Raw genomic sequence first — 27228 nt, forward strand, 5'->3', positions numbered from 1 at the left:
GAAACCTCAATGAACCTACTGTTGTCACACCATCTGCTGTGTAGGATTGAAGTCAGCAGAGATAGAAAATTCATAGGAGAGCCTTCCTCGGGTTTTGGGCGTGGAACATGCAGGTGTTCTTTCTCTTTCAAGGAAATAATGGACAAACTATGAATTTGTCAGGTAGTGGGTAGGAATGTGTAAGTTAATATATTTCATATATCCAATACAAGGTGAATTTTTTTTACAAGTTATTTTGTAAAAATCTAATAAAAGGCTTTTTATTCCACAATGACTTTGTCCTCTGTAGGGTTAGTCTTACACATCTGTCCCTTAGCAGGCTTTCTGTGTACTCCTGTGAGCTCTGATAAATACTCCTTTGACTTGAGCCATAAAGCACCATAAAATTGATAATAGTTCCTTTTGGACCTTTGTCTTAAACTCAACATTAAGTAAAGACTTTTTCAAGTTTGCATTCCCTTGTCTGTAACTGGGTGCCCAAGTGCTGCTCTTCAGCACAGGAGGAGAAATCATAATGTGAACATAGTATAAAATGTTACTGACTGATTGTAGCTCAGTTGAACACCAAGGCTTATGTCCTCTCTGAATGAGGTGTGCACTTTATCCTTTTAATAACTGTCAAAATTGAGCATAATTCTATTATGAGTTCTTTCTTTACAGGTCTTTGATGAACAGGAATAAAGGCATTGCTGTTTTGAGTGAATAGGGCTGCTGATCTAGGGCTACTATCAATATCAATCTGGTGTTTTGTTAGAAGTTACATTTGAAATCCTTCAGCTTTAATTGCTGTAAAAATCTTTTGGTGACAGACTGAGAAGTGTGGTAGGTTTGCAGGCTTGCTTGGTTTTTATTCAGGTGTAGTTAGTATGTTGTATCTGCTCTAACAAAATCACATCCCCTCCTTAGAAACAAGTTTTGTTGGAATCACTCTTAGCAGACAAAAAACCCCAACCCACCACTCAATCCTTAAACTCCTTTTTCCTTGCTGACACCTCAATAGGAGCTGAAAGTCCTCCATCCAAGAACAGTGACATGGTTGTGCACACACACCTAAGAACTCTGCTCCATGGGGGCAGACCAAGGTCCATCTCACCCAGAATCCCACTCCACAAGTGCCCAGGAGCCATGCCCAGGAAAACAGCAAGAACATGATGAGCGTAAATGACACTTTCTCCCCAAATACTCTTCCAGTCTCCCACCTATTTTCAACATAGAGCACTTCCAGAGCCTTACAAAAGTTCTACACACAACAGCTTTGAGTGTCTTTCCACCTGAGGACTTGTCCATGTCAGTAAACTTCTGGCACCCACATGTTTTAGTAGGGAAGTTCCACAGTGGTTTTTTTTCCCTAACCATGATAAGAACCACCACTTTTTTTCTTTTCTTAGGCTTTTTTCCAGCTTCACGTGTTTACTCCTAGTCCTGACATTAGGCAAGGTGGTGAACAGCCTACCTCCATCCAGCCTTTCAGTACTGCTCATAATTCAGGAGACATCTGTAACATGCAGTGCACACATTAAATCTAGCAGAGAGTCAGCAGCTTCAACTCACCGTTGATCAGCATCTTGGCCTGTATGGGGACCTTTGCTATGTCTGTTGTGTCCTTCCAATGAGGGCACATGGAAACAGGTGAACACAGATTTATACGTTGTGATAACACCTTTTCCTGCCCTCTGTTGTGGTTCTCACACCCTGCCTGAAGTTGCCATGGGAAGAGCAAAAAAAAACAAAAAACAAACCACCACACACAAATATCTCAAGAAAAATAGTACAGCCCATCTTGGTTGAATTGCCAGCTAAACTCTTGCAGGTTTGTAAAGCTACCTCTCAGGAATCTCATCTAGGGTGGGTTTTTTCACCCAATCAAGAGTGATTGTTGTTCCTACATTAAAAAAAAAAAATAATGCATTGCCACTTTCTGTAAGTAATGGCTGCAGCTGCAGCCCTTGAAATTTATTTCATCCAGCCTTTCTTCTTTAAACAATTCTACTCTAACTTCTTTGTATTTCCCTGGCAACAGCTAGATGTGTTTAGCTGGTGGCTGCTTCCCCCACTTGGCCTTTTGTCATTCTTTTGCAAGAAAATGGCCTTATGTGTCACCTTTCATTTTCTTTTTCTCTGTTTCTGCAGTCAGCCTTCACTTGTGAGACTTTTTGTAGGACAAGAGACCACTGTGTTGTGGTAAGGCTGCTTTTGAACTGACTGTTACAGCAGGCTAAAATGCATAAGCACCTCAGCATGATACACAGCTAAAAAGGGTAAAGTGTCACCAAAACAGAACTACAAACCACTACCTAGAGTGCCAACTGTATAAGAATATTTTATTGGATGGGGGAGCTTGGGAAATACAGGCTTATAGCATTTCTAAGAAGCCTTGCATAGTTAAGAAAATAATTTAGAACATAAATAAAGTTTAGATACATCAGATAGTGTTTTCAACATACATAACATTAGATCACATAACACGAAAGGTACACAACTACATGCCACCACCTTTGCTGAGGGCTAATCTTCTCAACTGTATTTATCCTTCAGCCTCTGGGGAAGTCCATGTTCTGTTGATCCACGTGGTGGATCAAGTCTCCAGCTTGGCCTTTCTCTGCTGTAGTGGGTGAGCTATGCCAGTGATGAGAACAGCCTGAAGACAGCACACAGTGCAATTTCTCCCCTCTGAATTATTAAACTGAAGTTCTGAATTAAGTGGTGCATTCATCCATAAAAAGATATTTTTTTAAAAAAATCCAGGAGCCTGATTTCCATAGCTGAATATGCCTGTGGTCACTGTAATAAGTATCAGAGGTAATTTAATGTACACTAGAGAGGGAGCACTTAACTTGTACACGCTGCTTCTAAGAGGTCTCGAACATTAAACTCCTTTTGCTTTCTGTGGGCCTATTATCTAGACATTTTCTAAATCATCAGGTCTGTTTTATGGAAAAATAAAATGTATGTGGCCAGTACTACTCGCATGTACTCACTTAATTTCAGCCCTGGGAAAACAGTCGAAAGTACATATATGGTAACGGGCTAATTCCAATAACAATGAGCAGGGCTGATGAGATGGCTGGATAATCTATCCCTGGTGAGTACTAGAGTCATTAACTGACTTTTCTCAGTGCCTGTCTGATAGGTGGAGCTCTGGCACTGGTATTTCTTTCCCTATATTATCTCTCTAGGCTGGAGGATGACAAATATGGGATTATTTTCAATTAGTGGGCTTTAAGAGTGCGGGAATGTGCAGTGCAACAAATGCTTTGTTTGGATACTTATTTCAGTTTTCTTTTTAGCTTAAAACACTACCTCTGGTGTAAGTATGTCCACACATGGTTTTAATCAGAAAAAAAGTACAATGCAGAGAAAGCCCAACATAATAAGTCCCTTGATAATTATTTTTCCCCCCTCAGGTCACAAGGTCTTAAGGTAAAATTGTATTCCCATTTTTATAGCTAAGCCTATCCAAACCAAACTTCAAGGCACATAACAAATTAGCAAGAATTATCTTCGATAACAAATATTAAAAAAGACACTTCTACTTGCTACCCTTTGAAGGCAGTCAAATGTTATGCTGAGACAGAGCACACAGTAGAAACAGTGTTGACACCTCTGTATTAGTAAACTTGCCCTACCATAAGTAATGACAGCAATTATGGCTTTAAATATACATTGTAGGATTTAAAATTAGACCCTCCACAGCACACTACACCTGAAGCTGCCTAGCTTGTGAGAGAAACAAGTAGTTTACTGATTTTTCTCCTTTTTTTTTTTTTTTAACAACATAGCATTTACAGTATTTACAGAAAGCAAAACAGAAATCCACATCTATACATGGAAAAGCTTTACCGGCATTCATGGTGTTCCTTGATAATAGAACTGAAGGTGTTCTGGTGTAAACTCGTCTTCACTCTTTTTTCCCTTTGTCTTCTGTTGCAAAACCAAACTCTTACGACTTCTTTCTCGAGGTTGAGCCCCTCGGCCATCCTCATAATTTCTTGAGAAGAAGGTTTGCTTTGTTCTCCAAAGTGCCTCTCTAGGGCTTCTTTGGCAGCGATACTGGAGAAAGGGATAAAATTTCGCCTTTAGAAGCTTTTCTGGGCGTTCAAGCTTTCACTGCTGGTTCAGGGGAAGGGTCAAGGGGCAGCACTGAAGGCAGTGACTTGGTTTGTTTCCTCTTTTTTACATAAAGGAAACCCACAGTTTCTATAGTTCTTTGCTGACGTGAACAGTGTGACATGATGCAGAATTTCAGCACACAGTAATTAAAAGGCAAAACTAGCATGAAGTTCAGTGCAATTTCAGTGTTAACTATGAATTATTTGTGCTTCTTGATGCTGTTTAGGAGATACAACTATTAACTAGCCATAAACGGGGGCCCAGGAATTGGAACAGTCTGCTCCAGTCACAGCAGGGCCGTAGGGGTTCAGCAAATGCTCATCAGTGGCATTACCTGGTTGTATCAAATAATTTGGATTTATAAATGGGAAGATTTGCAAAAAGGTGTGTGCTGTATCAAATTCTGCATCTCATCGTGTTATAGAGAGAGCACTAGAGTGTTTCTAGAAATTGCAGAGGTTCTGGCAAGGTGTTTTAGCAATCACCACACTTTCCAAAACTCTGCCTTAACCTATTCCTCAGAGCCAGCAGCCACGAAAGTTGAGTGGTTCGCTAAACAAAATAATTTAATACTATTATTTTTTCTTATTTTCAGATAGAATTTGCTTCTAATTTTTGTTACACAGTCTCAGAAAACACGGAGCATCTGTGACATGCTTTTGTGCCACCGGGACGCACCCAGAACAGCCTCAGCAGCAGCTGTAATTTCTTTGGACACAAGAGGGCACTTCATGCATTATTCTGAAAGTGAGGTGAAGGTATTTCTGCCACAAAAATACACGCGGTGTCTGCTGGAGTTCTAACTTATTTCATTGCTTCATCTGTGTTATGCTGTTTGGTCTCTCATTTACAGGTCAATTTTGCAATATTTACTAGTGTTACCAAAACTACCTAATTCATAGCATGGTCTTCTGCACACACAGAATTATAGAAACATCATTATTTTTTACTAACAGCTTCTAAGGGTTTGGGCAAAGTATATAATAAAATAATTTCCACAAATTCAAATTAAGTAGTTTTTGCTCTGGATATGACTGTTCTAATTTAGTTATTGGGGCTTTTGTTTTAGCATTAGTTAACCTTCAAACATCCACTAAGAATTTGTATAAAGCCCATCTCCCTGATTAGTTTCATGTCTTTAAATTGAGGTCCTATACCTTTAAAGGAGTAATTAATATTTTCTTACTGTATGGGATTTGGTCCTGAACTTCTCAATTATCTGTGTCCTTGGCAACCTGCCATATTTGATACTCCCACTGCAGCAAGCTTACATGTAAAAGCAGGAATAATTTAAAAATAATTTAAAAATAATTTAAAAATTAACAATTTAATAATTTTTAAATAATTTTTAAAATGCTTAATATGAGGACTGATTTTATCAATAGCTTTTTAAAAACACCAGACCTCAAGTTTCTGGCAAATTTATATGTGTTTTTTTAATTGTTTCAAAATGTATGTGTTTATACCAAAATAATGCAATTTATTTTGGTATAATGTAGAATCTCTCAAAATAAAAACAAGGGTGCTCTTATACCTTGCTATATAGATATAATGAATTTTTGACAGATCTGGAATAAAGTATCTTTTCATACTTAAGTGTGTTGTTGAAAAAAAAGCCTTTGATTGGGAAAAATAATATCTTTGGAATAACTTGGGGTCTGATGGGTTATGCTGTTATTTTCCACGGGCATGTTTCCAAATAGTGAAACTTTTAGAAGCACTAGATGCAGATATTCATGAATGGAATATAGCACTTCAATTTTGAACAGAAGAAAAAGCATCTTAGCCAAAGTGGTTTCTAACCTGTAAAGCCCTAAATATTTATTACCTTATGGTGGTTCTGCGCTTCCTCTTCCGCTCATTCACTCCAACTTTTTCATTATATAAAGCTGTATTAAAAAAAAAAAAAAGAAAAAAATTAAAAAAGAGAACAAAACCTGGTAGTTTTTCCATTCTACGGGGAATGGAAAACAAGCAGAATCATCTCCAGAAAAATAGTCAATCTTTGAAGAGAGAAGAAAGCATAACAGAGAGGAGCATCACACATAGGATCTTTCTGTTGTGTAGGATGGTCAGTCATTGTTTTACCTCCAGCTATAAATGGTTATAAGCAAAAGTGGTGTGGCACCAGTAAAGATGCAGAGGAGCTGTGCTTCTGTCCCTTCCTCTGACATACCTTGCTCCTCCTGCCCTTCGGGGTACAGTCTGGGGAGATGGCGTCCATTTCCCTACTGTCTCATCCTCCTTCAGAAACACAGCTTTGGCCCCCAACCCCATTTATTCATCTGCCTCGTCCACCTCACCTTCTGATGGACAAGTCTCTGCTCTCTTCTCAGAGGCCACTGTCTGCAAACATGATCTGCCACTGTCTGCAAACATGATCTGCCACCCACCACAGCCCCTCACATGCGATTCTTGCCTTGTGGCGACCACAACAGCAGAGCCCCTGGTTTCCAGCACAGTTACAGGGGAAGGAAGCTTTCTACACTTGGTTCAAAGGAAACTGAAGTGTGTGGCAGAATAAAAACGTTTCCTACTGTTGAATACAATGCCAAATCCAAAAAAGTAGCATTAAGATCATCTTCCCTTTGTTCCCATGCCCAGCGAGTGCTGCCTGGTGGTTGTGCTTTCGCTGCCACCTCCAGGCTTGCTGCTTCCCAGCATTGCAATTCATCCAGCTCAAAAGGCTGTTCTCAGAGGCAACCACTTTCTTTAAGTCTCCCAGCCTGTCCTAAAGTACTCTTTGCCCAGAGAGCCCTATGACTCTTCCTGCAACTGGAAATTAACTGGGCAAAGGGAAGAGGATTTTAGCTTACAACAAAAAACTCTATACCACATTATTCTTCTTCAGGGTTTAAAGCTCACTGCCACAGCTGAACTCAAATCCTTTTCCCCATGGCCATATCTCACATGCCAGAGGTTGGAAGGAAGACTCCTTTGATAGTGAAAAATCCCTGCTGCTAGAGGGGGTGTCCTGCAGGTCCTAATAATATGCTACAGGACTGGAGCTAGCTTGCTGGGATGGGACTGAAGGAAGTTTCTCCCAGCAGTCCAAGTGATGTTTCTGCTATTCTGTACCCTCCACATTTCAGTTTGCCCCTCCTTGCTCACACCCAAAAAAAGATAACTAAAATTTAAGACAAGCACACCTTAGCATCCAAATCAGATTAAAAAAAAAAGCTTTAATCTATGGATTATATAGTCCTTGGGCATATGTATGGCATTCTGGTTCAAATGCTAATCAATATTTAGATGATTTCAGTTTCCTACCTCCTACTTGTTCTGCTTCCTCCAGCCACTTGGACAGTATGGATTTCAGTTTGCAGGCGTTCTTGAAACTCAGCTGCAAGTTTTCAAACCTGCAAATGGTTGTTTGGCTGAATTCAGAGCCGTGCACAGCAGCCAGTGCTTCTCCAACGTTGGTTTGTGTGTAACCTGTCAAAAAACAAAGAGAAAAAAAAGTAACTTCAAAGCTATCTTGAGTGCTTAGACCTTCACTTCTGACTCCTGTGGACAGTGTGTGCCTGCAGTGCCTTCAGGATGAGCTCTCTGCAGAGGTCTCTGTGGCTGACTGAACTCTCCTCAGAAATGTGTTCAGTCTCCTGTTGGTTTCAGTTGGTTTACACTTCAAGATTAGGGATTTGAGAAGGATCCTGACATCCATTTTTTCTACAGATGATGCAATGGTAATAAACTAATCCCTAGTGGCTCTCCTGTTGTTTGTTGCAACAACTAAGTTGAAGTGGTCAGAGAAATGCTGCAGTTTCCATGCAGACACTGACTCTGTCTCAGCAGCAACCTCTTTAGTGCTCTGAGTGTATATCTGCCATGTTCAGGAGGCTGGATCATTATCCTCCTTTTCTGCCTCTGCACCAGAACAGGAAGGATCTCTTTGGACACTGAATGTCTCATGAGGCAACTTTTTACCTCTGTTTTGGTTGCACTAACTCCAACTCTCTCAGCCTCAGGCACACCACCCATATTAACTTTGTCTTCCCTCGTAAAGCTCAACCTCAGGTTAGTTTTCCTGTGCACATTGCATTTCTCCCATCAGAGCACCAAGCCCAGGCTCCATGTCATTTGCTTCCAGCAAAGGAAGTTTTGTTCCCTCAAAAATTCAGGATGAAGATGCACTGACTAACAATGTGAGGCTAGCAAACACTTTCCATTGCCATGCCTGACAACGAATACATGACATACAGGAAAATCAACCAGGTTCCAAATATTTTTAAACCCTCATTTCTTTTATTTCAGTTTAGACTGAAAACGAAACACACCTACTTTCTAGCTGTTGAGATAGTGCATAGATACCTCTAAACACCTTCTAATTTTTTTTAGATTTATGAAACTAGTACGATTTCCTATGATTCTAATGTAATAATTGATAATGACAAAATCACAACTCTACAGAGTACTCAGTATTCCCAAATGGGCTGCATCTGCACTGCTGGGTGTTATTTTTTTCTTTCAGTACAATTCAAGCAAGGGTGAGGTTTTTACATTGCAATGTACCCCTATTTCCTACAGATGAGAAAGACAAGGCTCAGTCTGCCTTTGTCCTCAGCTAAGATTGGCCAGTGAAAGACAAGCAGCTCACTGGAGACTCTCAAATGTGATCCATCTTGCATGAATCAGACAGCAACAAATACATCAGTTGCTGCTGTACCTGTGTCTTGGCACAAGAAAATAAATCAGGAAGAGAAACTTCCTACTTGTGTGGAAGGTTTCCCATGGCTGTCACTGGAATGACACTACAACCTCAGATGAAACTCTTTGTGAGGAAGAGGGTGGGTATAAGAGGTTAGAGCATGTGCTGCCCTAAGTTGCAGATAATTTGGAGCCGTGCAGAATATTTCATCTGCTACTGAATGTAATTTATTGAACAGCAATAATTTTCTCTGCGCTTAAGACAAATAATTTAAGGGCAGGCAAGTTTGAAGTCCCTTCCTGCATACTAAGCTGCAAAAAGCTGAAGTTCATTAATTCCAATCAAGTCTTCTAGGAATGGAGAAAGTTTGGCAGTACAAGGCGAGATTAACGTTATGATCAGGCAGCTGAAGAGGCCAGCCTATAAAACACTCAGAAATAATCAGGCTTTCACTGGAATTTTTCAGCCTTTTGTTCGTGGGCAAAAAAAGCACATACCCAGCTTAATTCTCCGCAGCTTAAATTCGTTGGCAAATTTCTCCAGCTCCCTGATCTCAGGGGAGTCCATGTCGACGGGGTCTTCCACGGACTTGCTTTTCCTGCGGAACTCCTGCTTGAAGTCCGTGCCGGTGGGATCATCTGTGAGGAGGGACTGGTGCATGGGAGTGAAGCCGTGGCCCAGGGCACAGGAGCTGGCACTCAGGGCGTGCTCCGGGAATTTATAAAGGCAAGGGGTCAGACTACCTGAGCAGCACCAAAGAGAAAACTCAGAACAGTTATTCTCTACCACTACACAGTAAAAAACCTCCCTTCACCATCTCATAATCCTGTAATATTCATTACATAACCTATGAAAGTATCTAAGAGTGAGGATCTCTTAGGAGGTACTGTCTCTTTCTCATCCGAACTCATGAAAACCAGTCAACAGCCATGACTATCTTATTACTGAGTAAAGAGAAGCACTTAAATAACATAGCAAATAGTCTAAACCTAAACAAATAAAATCCAAGGTCTAAACTGGAATTAAGGAGCACATCTAGATTGACAGATCTATGTCATTTTAAGTCACCCAAAATTTGCCAGTCTCTACTTTCTGGTACAAAAAATATTTCCGTGTCAATGCCATGTGATGTATCCCATCTCGGATATGGGATACTCGGATGGGGTACTACCTTGGCTTGGCTTCAGCATAAAATTTCTTAGGGGAAAGCACAAAGGTAAAGACCTAAAAGCAAAAAAACCCTAACAACCAAAACCCAGAACACATTCAAAATGATCCTTCTGGCTTAAAAAGAAATTACTCAAGGACAAACCAGAACTAGCTTACATTACCTTCTGTTCACAAATATCAGACTTAACAAGGAGATTCGGTTAAGAGTGAAGGCTTGTTTTTCTCTAGGTATTGTACATAGAGCTAAAGAGTCTGTGACCTAAAGGAGGGGTAGGGGGAATCACTGGGGAAATATTAACACTCCTCGGTGTATCTGGAGCAGCCAGTAAATTCCAGGTTCTCAGGACACCCTTCCCAATTTTCTAAATTACACAAAACTTCTTAGAAGAACTCAGAACTTCATTAACCTCCACTGCTTCCTCCATTTATTAGGGTTAGGGTTTTCTTCACCACCCTGAATGCTCTCACCAGTGTTGGAGGTTCTAACCCCATGGGAATCACTTTACACGCCACATAGAGGATAACCACCAAAAAAAAAAAAAAAAGGAAAATATTTTCTCAAAAAAAAAAAGAAAAAAACCAACAAAAACAACTTAAAAAGAGGAGGACTTGCTTTGCAAGGTGCTGACACTGTTTACCACGTTGGGATGGGGCATGCTGCACGTCTGTAAGATGCGAGTCTGGGAGAGACTTGCCGACAGCATCTCTGGAGTTGAAGGTTTGATGCCTAAAAAATCCGAAAAAAGTAAGGGTAAAAAGAAGAAAGGAGAAAGAATAAAGATGTGTTTATTTTGGAAAGAAAGAAAATGAACTTGTGAGCAGTATATTTTGTTAAATGTCTATTAACTTTGCCAAGGGATCTGAAAAACGCAAGGAATGCTTGCAACAGGCACATAAAAGCACAATGCAGTAGCAGCATTTGGACATTTGCACACCATGAAGGAAATCTACACTCTGTCCCTATGCAGATATATTCATCTAAGCTGACTAGCTTGAATATTTCCTTCGTTCTTAAGTGAAATAAAATTCTGAGTTTGATTTTGGTTTATTTCCAAATCACAATTATCTCCTGGGAGTTGTGTTAATTTGGTTCATGTCATTATCTCATTGACTGCTACTTGAATGGAATAGTCATTCTCACAGAATAACAGTTCCTCTTTCTTACTGAGCCTGGCACATGCAAAAAGGAGCAGGATGCTAGCATATATTCATGAGTGTAAAAATCCATGACCATCTGTCTGATCTGCCTGCAGAATTCAGATGTCTTTGCCTTATGCCCCATTTTATTTTATATCTTTGGTCAGGGCTTTGTCAGCCCAGGCACTGGTAATATACAGGTATATTGGATATGTCACTCCCGGTCCCTCAAAAAGTGATTATCACCAGGAAAAACGGACATAGGTTAGCAAAAAGAGCAGCACTCTCCAAGTTATGTAGAGAGAAATAAGATACAGAGTGATTTCATGAAAGATGCAGAGGTTTTGGGGAAACTCCGGGCACTGACCCTGATTTCCTAACCCTTTTTTCTAGTGCCTTAATCCAAATCCCATCTCCTTTAAACAATCGTCTTGGATTGGTCCCTCTAAAGGAAAACTGCATAAAATCAGCATGCAAATAGGTCACCCAGCTGAGGGTTGCTCTCTTACCTGCCATCACCCCGTAGGTGGATGGTTGGTTTCCATAATGACAGGAGGGCACAGAGTAATGAAGTCCTGCCAAGGCATGTCCCGGCGTTGTCGTGGCAAAGGGAACACACAGGAACAATACGAGTTTGGACCAAAGACAAAACAGATGGGACTGGTAAGAAAACATGTGAGGATTCAAGACAGAGCCTTTAAGTTCAGAGGCAGAGAGTGCCCTTGTGCAGCTTTGGTGTGCAATCAGTAAGCATTTAGCTCTGGGCCACAACCATCAGGTAACACTTCTGGAAGTCCAGACAGTTTGCCAGGTCACAGCAGGTAAACTGCCAGTGTAAATAGTGAGACACTCTCAGAGCCAAGACCAGAAATTGCCATGCTGTGGTCTTGTTGCATTGCTTTTAAGATACTGTATGGTTATAACTCACTTTGCCTACACTGCTTAGTGAGGGGAGCACTGAACTGTTTGGAGGAGACCACTTCTTCTCCTCACACACCTTTCACACACTGTCTCATTCAGTCTTACAGAAAAACCAGTTCTATGTTCTCAGAAAATCACTTGCCTTCACTGTCATGCAAACCCCACCGTGAATGAAGGCAGCAAGGAAGGTAATATTTTATGCATGCCTAAGACCTGAGTTTCCAAAGGCAGCAGTTTGGGACATTCGCTTTTAGGTATCCAGAAGTCAGAATTTTTTAAGTGCCAATCCACAAAAAAAACCGTTTCAGAGTGCTTTGGTAAGGAGGTAGAGAAACAGGATGGTAGATTCTGGGCTCCTGTAAAAAGTTAGACCTAAATAAACACTTTCTATCAGCAGCAAATACACAATTAATTTGCCTCTTGCGTTTTCACAGGGCTATTTCAGATCTGTGCTCAGCAATAGCCAGGGCCTGAAGAATGAGACCATTTTTTTGCTGAATGTGAAATAAGAGATATGGCTCTTTCTCATGTATAAGTAGGAATAAAAATGCATATACTGTCCCCTCTAACAACTGCTATAAAATATAACATTAAAAATTAATGTTCACGAACATTCAGATATGTAAAACCACATTTTAGAGAACATACTCCAGTTGTTCAAAACAGTATAATTAATTAGGGATTAGAATCCCTCTTTTTTACAACATTAATCATAACAGTAAAATGTCCTTTTTAGATACACTTATACAGATATAATACCTACTAAGACAAACATGCTTATACTAATATAAATGCACTGAAAATAAAGACTGTGTTAATAATTCTAATGCATGTAGAACAACGCAACTTTTCTGTTGAGGTAAGATCTAAGTGTTTATTGGATTTTTTCCTATTATTACATAATCCACTGACTATTATTTTTATGCATGAAAATATAATTTTCAACTTGCTAATAATGACTTAAAATTAAATGGTGAAGATGATCCCATTCAGATTAAATAATAACAATTAAAATGCTGAGGATAATGCAGAACATCAGCTGAATTACATGGGCCTGAAAAGAAATATATTCACCTTTTTGTGATGAAGAATTGCTACATCCATTTTTCAAAAAATTGACATTTAAAATAAGTTGTTATTCAAAATTCTTTCACTGTTTTATTGAGCACAAATTCTCCCTATATGCTGTCACAAGAATAGCATTGTTTATTACAATATCTGAATCTATGTATGAAATCTGTAAACCTTTAGTCATTATAATTGTTACTGCTTTCACAGGGTCATTTTTTCACGAGGTTTGACCCTGTTTTTACAAGGTCATCTGCTAGATGTGACCCTGCAATCAAAATTTCCCAGGACTGCAGGGTCATTTTGTCCTTGGGAGGCAATTACAAAATATCAAAACTTAAACCTGAAGCAGGTGAGCATTTGCTTTTGGCTGGCTGTCATCATGTACCTCTTATTACAAGCCAGACAAATCTAGAAAATACTTCTGTGATACAGACACATAAATTTGACCTCATACAAAATTTAAATTCTCCTATTCCCTACCACTCCTGCTAACCAACTGGATATTTTGAGCCTCCTCCTTAATGTGTAAGATCCTGTTATCTATTACCAGTGATCAGTTTTCACTACTTACCTGCTTTTGCTTTTCGTTAAAATGTTTTATTACCAGAGCATTTCAGGAGAAAGCTAGTTTCTTGTTAAGACTCCAAATAAAATTCTAACCTTAATGCCATTTCAAATAAATCAAACTATGTCTTCTTCTGTTCTTGAAACCTTTCCATCAACAATTCCTGCATTCCAGAATCCCACTTCTGCACTATTAAGGATGTGACAAAACTCTCTTTCTCCTTGTCTCTCTCTCAGATAGTTCAGTGATTGCATAGGACGAGTATTTCAGTACATATAATTGGGTTATATACACAAACATTCCAAATTCAAAAATATTGTCAAGGCTTCTACTGCCAATTTTGAACATCCCACTTAAATCTTAGTCTTCATTCAGTATGCAATATGCCTTGAAAAGCAAGGTTTTTCCTTCTTTAAAGCTTCCCCAAGTGATATTTAGACCTGAGCTGTTTTAAACATATTTCCTATTTAAAGTAATTTATGTTATTTTAAATGGTGGTTATATAATAAGCTTTCAATTAATTTACATGACACTTCTCATTGAAGACTATATAGTCGTAGCAACAGTGACAATGTTTGAAGCTGTTTTGAATCAGTGCATTGGCAGCGTATTTGAGCCTAATCTCGTAACAAATTTAGGGAAAGCTGCTCATTTAGCTAAAACACAAACATTTGTGATTTTCCTCGTTCACTCGTATGCAGAGTTTTGTGAAATTGCTTCTGCTTTAACATCATCCCAATCGCACGTAACATTGACAACCGAGCACTTTAAATACTGCAGAACCTGACGAACACAGATCATCCAAAAAGCATCACAAAAAACCCCCGAGAGTTACTGAGAGCAAGATTATTTTGAAAAAGTACCTGTAGATACAACATTGGTGGCGTGGTTAGAGACATGCAGGCACTCTGCGGCGCTGTGGTGCATTATCAGAGGCAGGGAGGGAGAAGAGTCAGAATTCAGGGGTACAAAGGTGTCAGATGAAGTGAATGCTTGGCAACTCATACCCTCCAACAGGCAGGAGAGCCGCTTGTCCCCTGTTTTCTGACAGGACAGATCCTGCGCAATCCACGGCAGCTCAGACCCTATTCCCGGCTTTTTACCTGCATATGCATATACAGGAGGGCTCCAGAGCACAGGGGAGGTCGTGTGCAGGTATTTATACCACCAGGAAATCCCTTTATCCATTTTAATGTTCTTTTTTTCCCAGCAATATTGCCATACTGCCACAGAGCCTCCTTCCTTCCCACACAAACACAATACGCCTCCAATTAATGGGGGGTCAGGGGGAGGGGGCTGATGGGGGAAGAAGAGGGAAACCAGAGACATGATTTGACAGATATTTTCAATTAGGTCTTTTGTAAAGGACAATGACCAGGAAAAAAAAATATATATATAAAAGTATCATAAAAGTCGGTAGCAACAGAGAAGCTTAATGCTAAATAAGTTTCCACAGTTAACACCTGCCCCCAAAATCCCATCCAGGCAATTGTCTGGAAGGCAACCTGTCTGAGAGCTCAATCAGAAGTCTGCAATAGTCAAGAACCTATAGCAAAACAATCTGAATTAACCTAATTCCCAGGGCAGTTGCACAGTGATTGTTTGTCTTAACCTACAATAGTACAAATCAGAGATGTGTAAAATGGAGCAGCTGTATCCAGGAGGGTATTTTTGAACAGATAGCTTTACAATAGCATGATGTGCTAAATGTTTGTCTAAGATGAACTCTTGAAAGAGCCCACAGCATCACAAAAAATTCATTTATATTTCCTCTCACTAATTTATACTACCACAGCACCTACAATCTTCTCCAGAAAATCCTAAGTAAACCCAGGATCTTTTCTCAAAGATGTTGAGTGATTTTTTTTTGGCAGGAATTACTTTGGGTTACCCTAAAAATGATGAAAATTTCTGGAGGACACCATAGTCACATATTCTGTGTATATGCAATAAAGGTGGGATGTTCATTGTTTGGGGGGTTTTTTTGGTTTAGCTTGTTTTGGTTTGTTTTGGGTTTTGTGACCAAAGGTGGTTGGTCTTATTTTATGTAAAGATGATGATACTTTTTGTGTGTTTGGTATTCCTAACTGGTTCAAATGTCTGAACTAGAATTCTGACAATACAAACTTCAGATACATTAGGTGGGAGCAATCATACATGTCATTGCACCATTTTTCATGTATTATTGCAGAAAAGAGCTCTTGCATTGAGCCATTCTGTAGAAGCCCAGTTATTATATGTACATTTGTTTTGGGGAAGGTTGTGTCTGAGATTGTTGAGAAATTTCATAAGAATTACTGCATAATGCAAATTGCACATGAGCTTTAACAATGCTGAGGCTCTACATTCATAACCACTATCTATACATGTTTTCGTACAGCAAAATATAAAAAAACCTCAAAATAATTATTGCAATATTATGGGAGATACTGTCATCAAATGAACTGCCATCTGCATTACTTTGGGCTAGGCCCAATGTAATATTAATGTCTGTGGATTCATATTAAAAATTTATTTTAATAATTTTCACCTCTGAGGTCCTTTTCTCCCTCAGTAAGGAGCACGACACATCTGCCAGGGGCTTCAGCCCACATCCCTACTGGGGTTTTGAAGCTATGGGAGAAAAAGAAACACTAAGAATAACTTTACAGCCCTGTCCTTGACAATTCTTTTTTTCCCACATCCCAACAGGTAACAAATATATCACTGCAAACTCACGCCTAGATGCAAACTAGTTGTAGCCTGTCCCCAAATGCAGGATGGAGCTCACTTCCATTTTTCATTTCCTCCTGAGGTGACACCATGCTAGCCACCACCTCAAACGAGTTTTTCATGCCATGGCTGTATTTACTGTTATGTTTTATAGTGCTGGATGACTTGGATTTCTATTTTTTGTGTGTGTGTGTGTTTGTGCTGTACCACCTTCTTCTCATTAAGGTAAAAACTTCACTATTTTTCATTTTGACTATGACCAAGTTTGTTTAGTCATGTCCAGTTTAAAATAATGTTGTTTGGCACAATTTTTGAGGATTCTGAATAGCCAGACTGTTACAAATCCCAGGTATTTGACAAATTTCACATGCATCAGGTGATGTATGAAATAAAGCTTGTTTCTAAAAAGAGTAGCACCTCTCTTAAAGCCTTGTTACAACCCTCTGTTCTGCCAAGAAGGGCACCTTGGTGGTGAAGTCCTGTCACACCAGCCACACTCAGCTCTTTGGCTGGGCTTCAGATTGCCTTACCCTGAGTGACCTGATGGCTCCCTATACTGTGATCTCATGGTCAGTTTTAAGGCTCTGCCTCACAGCAGAACAGTTGAGTGAAGGCTTCTGGCAGGAATTTTGGACCTGTGGCCGCTGGCTGAAGGAGGCCATTCCTTGTTTACACTTACTAGTGCCCTCAAAGCTTCAGTGGGAGTTTTCTGCCCTGATACACAGACCCCATTCTCCATTTGGATGGTGGTATGATGTCAGTAAATGTTACAGCAAAACTCATCTGCTTCCTGCTGAACCCTCAGTTAAACTGGCCTTTTGAGTGGGCATTATTTCCATAAGGAGGAATGGGGAAAATGAAGATTTTAATGACTGAGCCCTTTTCTTACAGTCCACTGTGGGAGAACTCTGAGCTTACATTAATGTTTTTCCTTAATTCCAATCTTTATTCCATTTTAGTAGACTGATTCTTTTCCCACTGAATCTCTTCTGATTGAATCCCTGAAGAAATACCAAAGAAAGCCTTAAAAAAACCCTTTGAGTTTTGTTTAGACAGCATTAAGCTGTCTGTTTTCATGGCAAAAAGTTCCCTTGACATGGTTTTCTCAGCTTAGAAACAGCATTTCATTGTAGGCTCTCAGGACTGGCTGTGAGAGCCAGGGGAAACACCATCATTTTGCTCCATGGGAGCACAGCATCCCTGTTCCCAAGAGATGATCCCATGCTGATCAACAACATAGATTTTAACCCCCACCTTTGCCAAGCACTACAAAATTTCAAAGAAAATCTGGCACAATGCAGGTCTTGGCACCATCATTCATTCATTCATTCATTCATTCCTTTTCCCAGGTCTCCAAACTCTTTTCTGGATAAACTGAAAAATACAAGGCTTGTTTAAATAAAGACCTTGCAGAGATGGAAGTCTCTACGAGAATAATCACTATGATACTCCTACAGCTGAAATATGTCCCACTGAAACTATCACTCACATACATTTTACATGCTATAGAGAAGTATGTGTGTATATATACATATATACACATGTGTAATATATATCCACATATATATATCTGTATACATATATATACACAGATACTCATCTGTGTATATATCTCTCTTCCAATGATGCACCTTGGAGAACTTGTGGTTCTTTGGAAGTGAGCTTCACTTCTGCCTTCATTGCACAGCTTTTTCTATTTCCAATACTACAGCAATTTCCATCCTGTCACCTTGTACACTTTTGTGTGTAAATATTTGTCTGCCACATTTCATTTTTATTCAGAATACCAAAATTCCCAGTTTTTAAATCCATAATTTCATGGTTAGTCTTCACTGTGCTGGGTATAAGCTATAAAACAAATAGAAAAGAAAACTACATTTAGATTTGTTTCTATTTTTCCACTGGCAGTCTTGCAGATACACAATAAAACAATAGGTTGCATATGATCTAGCTGCATTCCAGATTCTCAGAGTCCCAGCTCTACCAGGACTTTCAGTTTTATCATTCTTCTGTGTAGGGTGTTTTTTTTAATTCATGTTGCTGCTGGGACACTCTTCACTGCTCAGTAATCACGCAAAACTGAGGAGTCTGACCTAACAGTTCTGCATCCAAGCTCTTCCTGCACGAGGCTGTGCAAAAAGAGCATCTGCAAAACATAGTTAGGGGCCATTTCACCTGCAAAGAGACTCTAAAAGATCTTTATTGGAACAGCAAGTGCACAGTTCCTCCTCTCCCCACCATCACACTTGAGCCTCAGCTCTCAAGCAGAAATACTTTTGTTGTTGCTGCAAAGACTACTTTGGAAAGCTGGTCTGGGAAGGCCACAGGAATGGCCAGGGTAGCACCTTAAATACAGATGTATGGACTGCTCCTCAGTATCACAAGTGCCCTTTATTTTTTAGGGACTTTTCTTCACAGAGTGAGCAGCCCCAGCAATAGGTGGTATCAAAAGGAGTTGGAAGTGTTGAGCATCACAGAAAGACAAGTCTGAGAGAGATTTCAGTATGTCTCAGAGGGCAAGTATTACACATACCAGTATTATCACACAAAGCCAGCGACCTGGATGGAAATAATTGGAGATATAATTGTAATTTTTGCAACATTATAGTATTTTCGGTAGTTCGCAATTCCTCCAAAGATCTGCACGTTTACACAATTCTTCTCCTTCTTTTTTCTGTCCAGAAAGATCTTTAACTGAAATGACAAATGCTCATGTTATCGAAATACCTAAAATATAGAGGGATATCACAGATTTATGGTTTACTTCCCACACTGTAAATGAAAATGACATATCTAAGTACATGTTACTGTGCAAAGGAAAACAAATCTTTCTTAGGTAAGACATAAATTGATTAACTAACTGTCAGTGTATGCCACGGATAGTTTCATTCACAACTGACAGGGAAAGAGGGTAGATTAAACATTTCCAAGGAAGACACTTTCCCAGGGACCAGCAAAATGCAATTTGCTTTTAAAAACCTATAGAAAGCTTATCTGGTCTTGCTGCCAAAGTCTGGCTCACTGGAGTCTGAGTGAAAAACATGTGTAATTGCATTAGAGCAAACAATAGACTTTAAGCCTGATTTAGACCAAGTGGGACTACGTGATAAAGACCAAAAAGAACGCAAGATTACTCGATAAAGACCAAAAAGAACGTTAAGATTACCTGTTTCTCCAAACCACCTGTCCTGAACGTTAGATCATCTCTGCAGAAAGGAGCCCCCTGGACACCCAGCACAGACATGATCTGTTATCTGCGGGGAAAGGTGGTGTTCCCACGGCTCTCAAAGAACAACCTGAGCCTCGCCTCATAAAATATGTCTAAACTTATATATTTGTTATTTAAATTTGTAGATCTTCTTATCTATAAGTTCCGCTGCTTTGCTTTTCATGCCCCCAGTCAGATGGGTGCTTCTCGAAATAATACACACTGCAAATGTATTAATAGAGAGAGAGACCCCTACACTTCATGGCAGTGGTCCAAGCTCATTCCAGTGTAATTCCAATGAAAAGCAGCACAGGATCAGGCTGGAAACAGTTATGACAGGGGCCAGCCAGCAGAGCTATACCAGGCATGAGTTTAGCCAAGCAGGTGGAAAAAAACCCAAGTTGCACTTAACATCTTTAAAGCATTTACAAAATATTACTACTAATAATTATTTCACAATCATTAAAGGCCAGGTTTAAAACTCACATGTGTTATGTTTGCCTCATTTTCAGTTAATTCAGGACCACGTAACAACACTTTTAGTAGCAATAGTCTTTTTTTCCCCACATTTTTTCCTCTGGAAAATCAGAACTTTTCCATACAAAGAAAGATTTTCATATAGCTGGTTATGAAATCAAATCCACACAATGCTATTTTTAACAGCCTAACTTTTCAGGGAGTGCTTTTATTCCTCACCAAATGACTTCTTTCCATTTTTCTTATGTCATTTCAGAAAGACTGTCTGTAACCCCAGGAGGATTTTATCATACAAACATGGGCTATTGCTACAGTGGTCAGACTATTAATTCTTTCCTAGTTTTCCCTTTCATGTTACAAGATAAACATTGTTTTCACAAAGCTTTGGTAAATATTAATGTACACAGAATACAGTGTAAATTATACTGTGAATCCTGCAAATTCAACATTGCCTGACAACTTCAAAGTACTTGAATTCATTATTTGCCTGCACCTAAACTGAGTTGTCAATTATGAAATAAACTTCTGCAGTCAGAATTCATATTTCTTGACATTTTCAAATTCAGAAGAGAGTCCAACTGTAAAATAACATCAGATTATTCACCCATATCATATAATATTTGTTTGCTAAAACTTAGCTAAAGCAAACAAAAAAGTCAGAGTAGTTTTGTGAGGATCAAACACTGAAAATGGCATCACCCACTAAGACACTGATTTCATAGCACTTTCTTATAAAGAGAAAAGCTCTCAGCAAAGCAAAACAATAATGGTTATATGTTTTGGGAGGTTTTTTGCCTACTGGATAATAACATGGAATATTTGAGAAACTAGCATTTAAAAGTTCCTATAGCATAGAGATGAGTTACGTTCACCTGCACTTCAAAGGTCCCTTCACATTAACCAAAATGGAACAAAAATATACATCCCCTGCTTCTCAGTTTATACTTCCATTAGCAAAAGAGTTTTTTCCCCCAAATGCAGTTAATAAAAAAGTCATGTTTATTTAAAAACTAAGTAATTTAAAAAAAAAAAAAAGGAAATAAAGGGAACTGACCATCTCCAGGTCTGAAATGCTAATGAAATGCTCCTTTACACATAACTTGAAACAATGCAAAGATGGAAGGAATTAAAAAAATGAGTGTAAGAACACCAGGGCAAAAAAAGTACAGCAAATTAATCAGACCTAAGAGAGACAGCTTCCCAGGGTAGGTCTGTTAACCCAGATCACTGGGATCATAAAATTGTCCTAAAAACTGCTTTGGAACCACCCAGATCTGCCATATGAATATTTACCAAATTAATACTGAAATTCATCAGCATTACCCATAGCCAAAGACCCCATCATCTACCCCTGCAGATCTCCTATGAATTAGTCCATTTATTATTAAAGTTGACATGATCTGTCAGAAAAGCCAGAAACTAACCAGCAGTACAAATTTTTCTCTATCCAAAGTGCAAAAATCTACTGAACAGAACTTTGTGTTAGAAACTAAGCTTACACAACCAAGCAATTACCTTTCTTGAAAGTGTCTTTCACTTCACAGGTCTCCAAAATCAAAATTTCTTCTTAATTTCCAGAGAGGTCATTGAATACCAGCCCCACTACCTTTTGAAAGGATTTCAGAAATTCCCCTCTAAAGGTCAAAAGTCCTGAAAGGATCAGAGTACATTTAAAGGCTCAAAACATTCTTCCATGGACATTTATCACATCAAGATGCCTTTGGCATTACAGCCTGGGCCATCTTTGAACAACATACACATTCTGTATTTTCCTGGGGAAATGGATTTTGTGATCCAGTTTAGGTCCAGCTCTTGGTGGGTCACAGCAAAGTTTCTGCTATAAGTAAGAAAATCCTCATGAGCATCTGCACATCATGTATGTGACTTGTCTCCAAGCCTTTACAATTAACTTAGTTAGAAGGGATACCAAAGAAATTTTGGAAGGCTAGGCCCTTATTATAAGCTGTCAGCAGCTTCCCAAGATTCACAGACAGAGGTGAATGTGTGCTTCACGTGCCCAAGCCTCTCCTGAGAAGTGTGAGAGCCACACAACAAACAACAACCAAACTAAAATTCTGTGAGACTGATTAATACTTTTGCCCATCGCTCAACTTTATTGGAAACTTGGGACAAGTGTATGGTAAAACTCACAGGAAATGTACTGAATAATGAGGAACCTTTTTTCCCCCTCCTTTCTTCTCCCTCTGGCATAACAATCACCCTCCAATGTGCTCATCTTCTTCTCTCCTCTGCTCCATGCCTCCTGTCCCCACTCCTCCCTCAGTATGTGTCACAGGAAAGAGAATCTGGATTATATGTTCCCAATTACATTTGGATATCTGGCCAACAGAACTGGGGAACACTATTCAGCTCTAAAATTGTTCCAAGACTAAAAGTAAAATCTTCAGTTTCAGCAGGTTTTGGCATAAAATAAATTAAATCAATGTATTTAAATGGAAATTTTCAGCTCTGAAGAAAACTCATTCAGAATTTCAACAGCTGTATCAAGCTTCTCTCTTAATTCTCTGTGCATCTTTCACAAGCTTTCATAAATTAAATAACTTATTTTTTCAAACTATCTGAGGTTATTTAAAAAAAAAATATTCAAAGTTTTTCAATGTGCCAAATTACAAATGCTGTATGAGATAGATAGTACAGATAGAATAAACCGTGGGAGGAAAGCTTTCCAGACAAACTGTAACTTTAGACATCCAACCTTTTGAAATAAATCCAGATTTGTGCTAATTTATAGGATTACAGTATGACTTAATAAGATTTACAGTAGTAAAGGCACGAGATAAAAAAGAAATCTGTGGATTTTTCTAAATGTAATTGAATCTTTCTGAGGTCTGGATTTTCATCTTTTTAAACAACCTTAATACTTCAGATCACAACTTACTCAGATACATTTTGCTCTTCCTTGCCAACTTAACTGTATCGTTCATACCTCCACCTGAAAATTTACCTGTATTCCTCTAGATTCAGTCTAATGAAAATGACAGCAACAATCAAGTAGGAAAAAAGAAACCCACAAAACAAAGCCAAAACCAGACTCCAAAATACCCGGAATACATTAAGGTCAGACTTTGGCATCCTCACTGAGCAGTGCATTTTAAGCAGTAAACATTCTCAGAATACTTCAAAAACACTACTCAATGCAGGCACAGCTGACAAGATGTGGGCTAAATGGGACTTTCTAATTTGCTGAAACGATTAGTGATGAGAACTCAATTATTTTTGTATTCATGGATCTGAGTGATAAAGTAACGCTGCTTTTTTTCATTATCGGTGTAAAATAAAGGTCATCAACTGGGTACAAAGATCAAAACCTAAAAGGCACTATTACATGAGCTTCCAGAAAATCCCAGTCATCTATATTCATACCTGAACTTTGCCTGCACACAGTGCATTGATGAATATTACTGTATCAGGCAGACAAACATCATCAGTTCAACACGGTCAGCAGTTTTGTGTTTCATTACCAAACAAAACATCTTGCCAGCAAAGTGATTTCATTAACATATTCAAACCCCTGACTGGTTCGGTCCGAAGGTCATTTAAAATTCTTTGAAATACAAGATAAAATTTTAATTCTTAAATCTCACATAACATTTAAAATGCATTATTCTTCAGGAAAGTATCTCATAACTCTCGCTGAAAATTTAATCCACACGACTCAATTAATCATTACCAAGTGGTGTTAAAATCGCAAAGTGCACCTTCTCAGGAAAAGAATAATCATCATGGTATAGCAGCACTTTGCCTTTCAATGTCTCCTTTCATCTAAAAACCTCATTGTTGTCCCCAAAGGTATCACTTCTATTTTCTGGGTGAGGGAATGGTGTGTTAAGTAGCTTGCCCAAAAAAATACAAAATCAGTGGCCAGCATAGGGATAGCAGCCAGAACTACCAATGACATTTTGATCAATGCTTCCCTTATAAAACTATACAGCGTTTAAATATACCCCTGTGCCATGGGGGAAAAGTCTGAAATATCTCACTAGGTTGACATAAGAACTCAAAAATTCCACTTGCACCTTCCAGGGTGCATCCAAGGGCAAAGGACCATACTTGTCCAGTCCTAAATTCAGAAGCCACTGTCTGAGATCTGAGCTGGTTCAGCCTCCATGCAAGTTGACAGCTGAGGGATCATTCTTCTCAATTCAAATATAAGTGAGAAGGGAGATGGGGCTTTCTGACTTTTTTAAAGGTGAGAATTAAAATGATCTCATTCACATATGCACCCATCTAAACCATGACTCAGGTAAAAGTCAGAAAGTGGGAACCTTTCCAGAACAAAAAGTAACTCAAAAAATATTGATGGAGCAATTGTCATTAACAATTTGCTCCAGTCTACGAGAATTACTTACTCTTTGAAAACATTTGGATGTTTTCACTTCTCCCCAGGGCAAATATTTTAATGCTTCTCTTTGGAACTGCATCTACAGCCCTTTTCACAACCTCACTTTAAAGTACCCAACCACACAGAAACCATATTGAGAGGCAGGCACAACAGGGCTTTGAAATTTCCTTTTAAATCACAGAAACTGCATTTTAGTCTGACAGCATATACATGTAACATATGGCTAAAGGCTGCTTACCATACCAGCAAGCGTGCTGGCCTGAAGGAGTAAATATTTAAATTAAACACCATGCCATTTTCCAGGTGTTACAACAAAAAAGAGCAACTCAAACGTGTACGTGAGAGAGGGGGGGAAGCAGAACAGGGGCAGCCCTTCTGCTTCCTTACAGAGAATCTCTCCATCCTAATGAAATCCTAAGTTTAACTCAGCAGCATTTAGACCTTCAAAATCTTCCTTCCCCCCCAAGCAAGGAACCTAAAAGATCCTTCCAGGCAATGTCTTTTTTCCTTGCTTTGCCTGGCCACCTTGGGACTGCAAGGCACTTCAGCAGCTGGGATTTTAAGGAGGTCTCCATTAGGACACTCTCGCAAAAGATGCATTAAGTCAGGGGACTCCCACAGTATGGAGCACAATACACAAAACCCAGGGACTTTAAACATGATTTTTCTCTGTGCACTCCTTCCTATAAGGGGAAGGAGTTTGCCGCAGTGAAATTCCATCATTTGCCATTGCAGCTTCCCCTGGATAGCAAGGATGGAGAAGGGAAGTAACTGAAAATTGTTCTCCGCAGCTTTTACAGCATTTACCACAATCCTGCAGTGGATGAGGGGAAATAAGGAAGTTATTGCACAGAAGACATAAGCCAGCCATTGCAGGAACTTAAGACTTAACAAGAATAACTTTCTTTATAAGTCACTGTCAAACTCTCAGGCTTCTTTTACAAAAATAATAATTATCCATGTGTGATGCTGAATTACAAGTCAGTAATACAGAGGATTCTGTGCAGACTACACGCTCCAAAAGGGTTACACACAAGGAAATCCTAACCTTTCCTAATCATGCTACCTGGACAAAGGCTGTGCAGACACAGGAGTAAAAGGAGTATCCTTATCCACATAACACAGCCTAGGAAGAGTACTAAGAGAATTCCCCTCCTCATTCTCCCTCTCTCCTTCAGATCAGTACAATTGAGTATTTTCAGAAGCAAAGGGAAAGCAAGCACAGCACCTTTGAGTTTGGTACAGCCTCAAGGTCTAACTGATAATTGTGCCATATCCCCACCACCACACTATGAAATATATTTACAGTCATGGACTATAGCAAATAACAAATAAAAAAATAAAAATTAAAAAAAAAGGAAAAGAAAAAGGCCACTTTTACTAACTTTTCTATAATATGATTCATCATAAGCCACAATAAAAACCTCTAAGCCAAGCATCTGTATGAAACATGTCACCCTGCAAAATGTAATCCAGGTGAGTGCATCTTCCCTACGTCCTTTGCTCATCAAAAGACAGAATTTTTTCCTTTCTCTGCTACCTTATTACTTCTCTTTGTTGTTTCCACTTGTTTTCAGGCCATGTTCCCCCCACCCCACCCCGATTTAGAACTTCCCTTTTCCAAGCTCCCTGCAACTACTCAGTTGACTCATGGTGCAAATTCACTTGCATTGGAGGGTACCACCTTTTTCTTCTTGTCCAGTAAAACTAAAAATTACAAGTTGAACAAAAATATACAATTTGTAAAAAAAAGAGCTGTCCTATCTGAAAGAAAGCCAGCATTAGCACACTTTTTTCAGAGATTAGGTACACTCTACTCTTTTTATACTTGATTAGCAGTTAATTTGGGTGATGTATTACTGTTTCCTCAAGGAAAACAAGAAAATAACAAAAAGCCCAGCACAACCCCTGTCACAAAACTGCAATAAAGGAGAAAACCACCACCATTTTCTCTGCCAGTTAGCATTTACTAGAAGCAGATCATAGTAATACCACCATGCTGCAATTACTTGTATTTGACAGCAGTTTTATAAACCACAGGTTGATTTTTTCCAGAGCTTTCCTCCTGATTGCCTCAGATTGACTACATGTCTACTTTTCCCACAGGACAGAGGCTTCCTTAGATCCAAGTAGACACCAGCTTTTGAATTTCAGCCTTGTTGGAGCAGTTCAAAATACCTGGTGAACTACCTGACTGCTCATGTCTGTCTCCCTCTTTGCACCCTCCACCCCAATACAGAGCAAAAGGAACATGAAATCATATCACTCATCTCTATTACAGCACACAGAGAACATGATGACTTTTTAAAATGCCTGGGGGAAAAAAAAAAAGAAAAAAAACCCCATATTTGATTTTTTTAACATTCCCATGCTGATGTGATTCACAGCTATTGTTATTTATTTCGCTGTAAGGTTTTCAAACAGATCATCAGCCAAGCAATCCGAATGATAAATTAAGTCCTTACAACAGAATTCTGCCTCTACTCTCAGTGACTCTTCTCTATTAGCCTGAAACAAATCATCTTTGAGTTCACAAAAGGTTTAAAACAGAGAAAGATAACTAAGAAATATGGTATTATAGAAAAAACCATATGTTGCTAGCAATGCCTATGATAACCCCTCATCTCCACACGGCAAACACGGTACCTGAGCAGAAGATTTCCACAAAGCCATCTCTTAATCTTTTTCTTAATCCAACATTCAGACTCATCTTCATGTTTGCAAAACATAGCCACTTGTTCTTTTTTTCCTCAAGCTGCAGAAAGCATGTCCATGTCATCTAAGGAATATTCTTCCAAATGAATAGCGTGATGTATTCCCAATAGCAAGCCATTTTCCAAGGGGCA

At 39.1% G+C, this 27228-nt stretch overlaps 1 protein-coding gene across 2 annotated transcripts; it reads right to left on the reverse strand.

The window, feature by feature from the left end:
• Positions 1-3773: 3773 nt before the first annotated feature.
• Positions 3774-27228, reverse strand: POU1F1 (POU class 1 homeobox 1). Of its 2 annotated transcripts, none has more exons than XM_018077055.2 (7): positions 27029-27228; positions 11575-11640; positions 10542-10655; positions 9256-9501; positions 7381-7545; positions 5939-5999; positions 3774-4050 (listed from the first exon to the last, which is right to left on the reverse strand). In XM_018077055.2, exons 1-7 carry the CDS (start codon positions 27159-27161, stop codon positions 3837-3839), a joined length of 999 nt encoding a protein of 332 aa, XP_017932544.2. In that variant the 5' UTR covers positions 27162-27228; the 3' UTR covers positions 3774-3836. The 2 variants fall into 2 exon arrangements, with proteins under 2 accessions (XP_017932544.2, XP_008923592.1); XM_008925344.2 differs by lacking the exon at positions 27029-27228 and adding an exon at positions 14486-14627.

This window comes from Manacus vitellinus, unplaced genomic scaffold (genome assembly GCF_001715985.3).
Source record: "Manacus vitellinus isolate BGI_N305 unplaced genomic scaffold, ASM171598v3 scaffold_35_pilon, whole genome shotgun sequence".
In the NCBI taxonomy this organism is placed as follows: Eukaryota; Metazoa; Chordata; class Aves; order Passeriformes; family Pipridae; genus Manacus; species Manacus vitellinus.